The sequence below is a fragment of the Papilio xuthus genome, unplaced genomic scaffold (assembly GCF_000836235.2).
Source record: "Papilio xuthus unplaced genomic scaffold, Pxut_1.1 DF829991.1, whole genome shotgun sequence".
In the NCBI taxonomy this organism is placed as follows: Eukaryota; Metazoa; Arthropoda; class Insecta; order Lepidoptera; family Papilionidae; genus Papilio; species Papilio xuthus.
In genome coordinates, this window is record NW_013528658.1 from 6055 (window position 1) to 14274 (window position 8220).

The following is an 8220-nucleotide window of genomic DNA, read 5'->3' on the forward strand; positions in this document are numbered from 1 at the left end:
AAAAAAAAAAAAAAAAAAAAAAAAAAAAAAGGCCAAGCATCTATATATCGAGGCCGAGCAAAGCGATGAGGGACAGTCTCGCGAAGAGGCAGAGGTGGTTGCCGCTTCGCTTGCAGCAAAGGCCCAAGCTCGTGCCAACCCGATGCTGAGGATGGTATCCGACGAGGAGGAGGAAGAGGACTTCCAGGCGGCCGGCACCCTCAGTAAAATCATAGAGGACAATGTGGAAGTCATCAAAAAGGTGGCTTCCACATCCAAAAACCTCAAAGGAGGTTACGTGAGGGCCCTAAGGGACGCCGCCGAAGGAATAATCAAAACCACCAAGGCGCTGAAGAATAGGTGCACCACGGAAGAGACCCGGGGGTTGCAGGCGGCCAATTCCCGCCTCCAAGCAGAGGTTGCGCAGCTGCGCAAAGAGGTCGCTGAAATGAAACAGTGCCTCCTCGCGCAACATCAGAGACCGGAACCCGCGCCGCGCAATGATAACGAGGAGCTCGCCCGGACCATTCTGTGCCAGGTGGGCACAATGGTCAACGCGAGGTTTGAGGCGCTGGAGGATAGGATCCTCCCAGAAAAAATAAAAAAAAAAATGTATCCGCCCCCCGCTCGCGGCGGATAGCAGGCCTGAGCCGGCGGGCCGTCGCGCACCGAAAGCCGTTGGTCCGGAAAAGAGAGGACAAGCTCTGACCAAGGCCGCGGGCCAAGTCCTGAGCAGGCCCGCAGTGGGCGGGACGGCGGAGCCTTCAGCGGTCCCTCAGGACGCGACGGTGGAACCCAGAGGGCAGCAGCGGCCCACTGAGATGCCTTGGAGCGAGGTCGTGAGGAGAGGGCAAAGGGGGGGAAAGAAAAAGGCGAACCGAGGTCGGACCGACGCCAATGCCGAGAGGAGGAGAGCGCCCAGGACGCACACGATCCGAGAGCCGAGATCCGCCGCGGTGGTGGTGACTATCACGCCGGAGGGCACCGCCAAGGGTCTAACATACGACTCCGTGATAGCCGAGGCCAAGTCCAAGATCAGGCTCCAAGATGTCGGCATCACCACCGGGGTGCGCTTCCGGATTTGCGCCACGGGAGCTAGGCGCTTCGAGGTGATTGGCGAGGAAAATGGGCCCCAGGCTGACGCATTAGCGGCAAGGTTGTCCCAAATCTTCGATGGATCGCTGGTACGCATCACCAGGCCAGCCAAAACCACGGAGATCAAGGTCTCTGGTTTCGACGACTCGGCGACGGTGGAGGAGGTTTTGATCGCTGTAGCAGGAGCCGGGGGCTGTGTTAAAGAAAGTCTCCGCTGCACGGGATTGGTTCGGGACCGGTTTGGAGTGTACCATGCGTGGATTGAGTGCCCGGTAGCGACGGCCAAGCGGGTTGCCGCAGCGGGTCGCCTGGTGATGTCGTGGGCCTCGGCATCAGTCAGGCTGCTCGAACCTCGCCCGCTACGTTGGTACCGGTGCCTTCAAAAGGGTCACGTGAGGGTACAGTGCACCGCAGAGGTGGACAGAAGTAACCAGTGCTTCCGGTGCGGGGTCGACGGTCACAAATTTAGAGACTGCACGGCTAGACCGCACTGCACCATCTGCGCAGCTGCAAAAAGACCCGCGGACCACAGGCTAGGCGGCAAGGGCTGCTCGGCTCCAGCGCCCAAAGTCTCCCGAGGCATACGGCCACCACTACCACCACACCAGCCGGCACGCGAGGAGTCAATGGAGATGGATGATCCTGCAATTAATCATGGCCCTTCGACTTCTGCAGGCCAACCTTAATCACTGTGCGCGGGCCCAAGACCTGCTCGTCCAGAGCGTGGCCGAGTGGTCGGTACAAATAGCGGTAGTGTCGGAGCCTTATTTTGTTCCCGATAGAGACGACTGGTTGAGCGATAAGGACGAGGTGGTCGCGCTTTTTGTGCCCCGGTCCCCGAGTTCTCCGTCTTTTGGTGGGGTTCGAAGGGGCCGTGGCTACGTTAGCGCAACGGTAGCAGGAACCCTAGTCGTCGGCGTCTACTGCGCCCCGAGTTGGAGCCTCGTAGATTTCGAATCTCTACTCGACCAGGTTGGAGCGCTCGTTCGCAGAGGTCCCCGTTATGTGGTGGTGATGGGTGACTTCAATGCGAAGAGCTCCGCCTGGGGTGACGTAGTCACAAACCCTCGGGGCGCAGTACTGGAGGAATGGGCCCTGACTACGGGACTCACCGTCCTCAACCGAGGCTCAAAGCCCACCTGTGTTCGGCCACAGGGCAACTCCGTGGTGGATATTTCGTTCGCCTGCCCAGCGACGGCGAGACGGGTGTACGGGTGGGAGGTTGTGGAAGGTGTGGAGATACTCTCCGACCACCTGTACATCCGTTTCCAGATATCGGACTCGTATTTGGCTCCAGTCCATCAGGGGGCGCAGTCGCCTCACCGGGATACTCCATGGTGGGTAGTGAGGCGTCTTAACAGAGACCTGCTGATAGAAGCCGCCCTGGTTGAAACCTGGTCTCCCGCGGACACCTCCCTGGGCATAGATGAAAGGGCCGAAGAAATATGCGCATCGATGTCCCGGGTGTGTAGCGCATCGATTCCCCGGCAAGGCCCCAGACCGCAGAAAAGGGAGGTCTACTGGTGGACTGCCGAGATAGCCTCGTTACGCAGCGCGTGTGTTAGAGCTAGGCGTCAGGTCCAACGTCATCGTCGAAGGAGGCACAGGGATGAAGTGGTCGAGGAGGCCTGAACGCCTGCTACAAAGCTGCCAAAAGCGTGCTGAGCCGAGCGATACGGGAAGCTAAGGATAGGGCACGCGCGGAAATGGTCGAGTCATTGGACCTAGACCCGTGGGGCCGGCCCTATCTTATGGTTCGAGGCAAGCTCCGGAAGCAGGCTCAGCCGCTCACGCAGAGTTTGCCGCCGCAGCTGGTACAGGAAGTCGTCTCCTCCCTATTCCCGCACAGGGAGGCTCACACCCCGCCTTTCAGGGCGCCGAGGCAGGATCTCCCGGTGGATGACGAGGCCGCTCCACATGTCTCCCCTGCTGAGCTCGGGGTCGCCATGGCCAAGTTGCGAGCTAAGAGGAAGGCTCCTGGGCCGGACGGCATACCGGGCAGCGCTTGGGCATTGGCGGCCGAGTTTTATGAGGATCGGGTCAGCAAACTGATGAGTAACTGTCTCACGCAAGGGCGTTTCTCGAGGAAATGGAAGGACGGCGCCCTAGTCCTCATCGGGAAGGAAGGGAGACCGGTCGACTCCGCGGTGGCGTTTAGGCCCATCGTCCTATTGGACGAGTTGGCGAAGGTCTTCGAGCGTGTCGTCGCCAACCGCCTCACCACGCACCTGAGGGCAGTCGGACCAGACCTCGACGAGAGGCAATATGGCTTCAGGCCGGGTAGGTCCACGATTCACGCAATCCAGAGGGTGAAAAGGATAGCAGAGGAGGCCGTAGCCCAGGGAGAGGTCGTTCTCGCGGTGTCTATTGACATCGCGAACGCCTTTAATACCATCCCATCATATGAACAAAGCGATAAGATTCTCGATACGGAGTCCTCACCATTTAACGACATATGTAACACTGTACTATCTGACTATAACATCTCTAAGGACTGCATTATTGTAGCACTGAAGTCATTAGACATTTCGAAAGGAGCCGGTCCTGATGGCATACCTCCATTTTTCTTGAAGCACACTGCTGAATCCATATCCACTCCGTTACACATCTTGTATAATAAAAGCTTGCAAGAAGGTACTGTGCCAAATGTGTGGAAATTAGCAAATGTGACTCCCGTATACAAAAGCGGCAACGAGAACATTGTCTCCAACTATCGACCAATATCACTGCTGTCCACCTTGGCGAAAGTATTTGAGCGATTGATCCATAATTATATTTATCCCTGTTTTCATAACATCATTATTGAACAACAACACGGTTTCGTTAAAAAACGTTCTACAACAAGTAACCTGGTAATTTTCACTAATTTTCTTTTTGAATCAATGGACCAGCGTGTACAAGTAGATGCTGTATACACAGATTTTTGTAAGGCTTTCGACAAGCTGGACCAAGACATATTACTGCAAAAACTCGCATTTAACGGAATTAGAGGCAACTTGCTTAGATGGTTTTCATCTTATGTGAAGAACAGGTCGCAACAAGTTTGTATTAATGGCTTTACTTCTGAAGTTATTAAAGTAACTTCAGGCGTAAGTCAAGGCTCCATATTAGGCCCCTTGCTTTTTGTTATTTATATAAATGATATTGATAAATGTTTTAAACACTCGCACTTCCAATTATATGCTGACGACCTTAAAGTCTATAGTGCTATTACTTCCGATATTGACTGTGTGAAAATGCAAGAAGACCTAAATCGTTTAACAGTGTATTGTGAAAACAACAAACTACATTTAAATTTATATCTTATACAAAAAAAAAGTAAAAACATTGGTTTCACTTATTCGTTATCTAATACGCTCTTAGAAAAAGTGTCAGTAATAAGAGATCTCGGTATTTATATGGACTGTAAGCTCAATTACCATGCCCATGTAGATTATATAATCGGAAAGGCGTTTAAGTTACATGGTCTTTTAATGCGCACCTCTATCCCCTTCAAGCGACCTTTGTCCTACCTTCTTCTCTATAAGTCCCTTATACGCTCTCAATTAGAGTATGCTACACCTATCTGGAACCCTTTTTATTTAAACAGTAAAAAGCAAATTGAAGCAGTACAGCGCAAGTTTCTACGGTCTATGCATTATCGTTGTTTTCGTTCGAAGTCCTCATACAGTTCATTGTTGCTAAAATATGATTTTCTTACGCTTGACATGAGACGTAATGTCTTGGATGTTATATTGCTGCACAACATCCTAAACCATAAATTTAATTGCATAGAATTAATTAGACAAATAAAATTGCATGTGCCTGGCAGAACATGTTATTTTCGAAGCACTCGTAATAGTGTTCTGTTCGCGCTAAAACGATGTAAGACGCATGCTGGTGAGCGCGCCCCCTTATGGAGGGTGATGAGACTATACAATGATCTGCTTATTGATATAGATTTGTTCTCCACGTCATCTGCATCATTCAGGAGAAGTCTCGCGCGTGCTTTGTCTTTGTGACCTGATTTGTTTAGTTTAACTGTACGAATAGTTTTATTACTGCTTTCTTTCCTTTCTTTTTTTCTATTTGTGTATAATTGTGAACAACGGTGTTGGGTACATAATTACTAAGTCTTTGTTATGTATTATTTTGATGTATATACATTATGTAGTCGTTAGTTGTTCCGAATAAAAAAAAAAAAAATCCCCTGGAGCTGCAATGCCGAGGCCCTCCGGTATCACCGAGTGCCGGATTACCTGTTTCGCGTTGTGTCGGACTACCTATCGGGGAGGTCTGTGTGCTATAGGAGTCGAACCGGTGTTGTGGAACGTGGGATACGACTGGGTCCTGCGGGGCTCTCTCGTGGGAGGGGTTGACATCACCTGCTACGCTGACGACACCCTGATAACGGCGCGCGGTCCTTCCCCGGGAGTGCGCGATCCGTGGGACGGCGGGGGTAGCGCAGGTCGTTGCGAGGGTTAGGGCTCTTGGACTTGAGGTCTCCCTCAATAAGTCGGAAGCCATAATCTTCCACGGCCCTCGAAGAAGGCCTCCGGAGGGTATGCGTATTACGATCGGCGGGGTAGAAATACCAATCGGGCCTCAGATGAGGTACTTGGGCCTCACGCTCGATGGTAGGTGGACCTTCGAGGGCCACTTTCGCAGGTTGGGACCCAGGCTCCTACGAACAGCCGCGGCCCTCGGCAGTTTATTGTCGAACGTCGGTGGCCCGAAGGCTTTGTGTCGGCGTCTGTTTCTTGGGGTAGTCGGCTCGATTGCGCTGTACGGCGCTCCAATATGGAGTGGCGCCCTCAATCGGAGAACGGTGGACATCCTGCATCGGCCCCAAAGATCCTTGGCCATCAGGATGATCCGGGGATACCGGTCCGTCTCCTTTGAGGCGGCCTGCGCCCTGGCGGGTTCCCTGCCCTTGGTCCTTGAGGCGAACGTGCTCGCGGCGGTCCACGCGTGGCGCGAGCGGAAGGCGCTCATTGACGGGGTTCCACCGCCACGAGCGGAAGTCGAAAGATTTAGGAGGGAACGGCAGGAGGCTGCCCTGTTTAGCTGGCAATGCCGCCTTCGCCAGTCGAGCTTCGGAAAGAGGACTACCGAGGCGATCGGTCCAATTTTGGCGAGGTGGGTCGGAAGGGCGCATGGGACGGTAACCTTCCGTCTGGCGCAGGTGCTGTCGGGGCATGGCTGCTTCGGCAGTTATCTGCGTCGGATCGGGAGGGAGCCGTCTTCGGAATGCCACCACTGCGGGGTCTGCCCGAATGATACGGCCGAACATACACTGGCGGAGTGCCCGGCCTGGGCGGTTCAACAACGGGACCTGGTGGCTGCAGTTGGCGCTGACCTTTCTCTGCCGGCCATAGTTAAGACCATGGTGGATTCCCACGACGCATGGTGTGCCGTGCAGAGCTTCTGCGAGGAGGTCATCGGCCAAAAAGAGGACGCGGAAAGAAACAGGGAGGCGCTCAGCCGAGACGCTGTACGAAGCCGCCGAAGAGGGGGTAGAAGGAGGGCTTTCGCCCGAACTCACCCACCTTAACCAAAACTCGAGTGGCGGGCTAAGGGGAAGCCCGTCGCTCTAAGACAAGTGAGGATACGCTGGTTTCCTGCGCGCGTGAGGTAATAACATCAGCAGAGGCGACAGCCAGTCACAGCCGGGAAGTGTGACGAATACTCCTCAGTGTGCCCTGCTGCCCCCGCAGCACGGACGGCGAAGTGCATAAACGCATTCCCCGCGTTAACAAAAAAAAAACCTACCTACCACTATGTCACTTTGTTTTGTCTTTTCACTGTTTACACTTCACTAATGACGTTTAGAATAAATAGTTAAATTCCAAATTATATTAATTATGTTATATAGAATAAGTAGTATATACGTATGCATAGAATTAGGTATAGTATTAAGTTAGATATTAGGAGCACTGTGCCCAGGCAGTTAAAAAAAAAAAAATTATCGTATCACTACACCACACAAATATAATTGTTTTTTTTCAAGATAAATGATTACTGCAGCGTAACGGCACTAGACGGAAGAGGGCAAGGCTCAACTCGATATATTATTAACCGTCTCTCGCAATTATAACTAAATCATAGTTTGACGTTGTCAAATAATATTTGTTTTGTATTTCATTCAATGCCCTCTGCTACGGCAAATTCATAATCTAAACACTATTTTTTAGGGTAAGCCGATAGATGGCAGTAAAACCTAAGAAATTTCAACATCATTCCAATTTGACCGGCATTTTACTTCCCCTCTGTTTTATAATTATGCCCACCCATTCATCCTAAGATTCGCATTTATATTACTAGGGTACTAAGTTTAACATTAATATACTTAATAATTTTTTTTTAATGTTCAGCAGATACATAGATGGTCCTGTTCACGCGCAAATAAAAAGTATAATGTTGATTGATTGTTGTTTATGGCTAGTGCACTCCTAGACCCCGAGATACAGGCTCAGCCTAGTTCGGGGTCTGCAACATACTTCACTGTATATTATTCTAACGTGTTTTTGTGAAATAAATTTATTCTTATTCTGATAAAAATATAACTTTCGTTCTAAAAGGACTAGATGGCGCCGCGCTATTTAAATGCACGCAAGCGTTTTGTTTTACTGTTGTGTTATGATTGCGCTTAACGCTAATTAAACGACTAATCCAACCCACCTCCTTCTTATTTGTTTCATCTATACGGGTCGCGGGCTTTTTGAGTTCGTGTACAAGTCCTCTACTTTCTTATTTTATTTTCGAATAGGTTCTGTATAATGTTGGTATCACTTATAAGATATCCTCCTCGTCGACTTGTCTACTAGAGATCCCCCGACCTCTTCCACACAATCACTTCACGTTGCACCGCACTGCAGGTAAGGGGTAATAAAACAAAGTGGGAACACAATAGGAAAATTTATTCAGCCCGAAGGCAGGCATCATCTTAACTAAGAAGAAGGCACCTGTCGGCCGATGTCTGTCTAATCTGTTGACAATACTATAAATATAAATAATCGTTTGCGAGTGAACAACGTCGAGGAGAGAGGCGAGGCGGCTCGCGACCTCCATCTTATAATTTCAATGATAATTGTGTGTAAGGCGGATGCGGATGGGGCGCGGGTGGTGCGTGGTCGTGGGCGTGGGCGCGATCAGAGCGCGGCGTGG

At 51.2% G+C, this 8220-nt stretch overlaps 1 protein-coding gene across 1 annotated transcript; it reads left to right on the forward strand.

Annotated features, from left to right (window-relative positions):
• The first annotated feature begins 800 nt into the window (after window positions 1–800).
• On the forward strand, window positions 801–2706 carry LOC106113211 (uncharacterized). Its single transcript, XM_013305976.1, has 2 exons — window positions 801–1643; window positions 1750–2706. The coding sequence occupies exons 1-2, from the start codon at window positions 801–803 to the stop codon at window positions 2704–2706; spliced, it is 1800 nt and encodes a 599-aa protein (XP_013161430.1).
• The last annotated feature ends 5514 nt before the right edge of the window (window positions 2707–8220 follow it).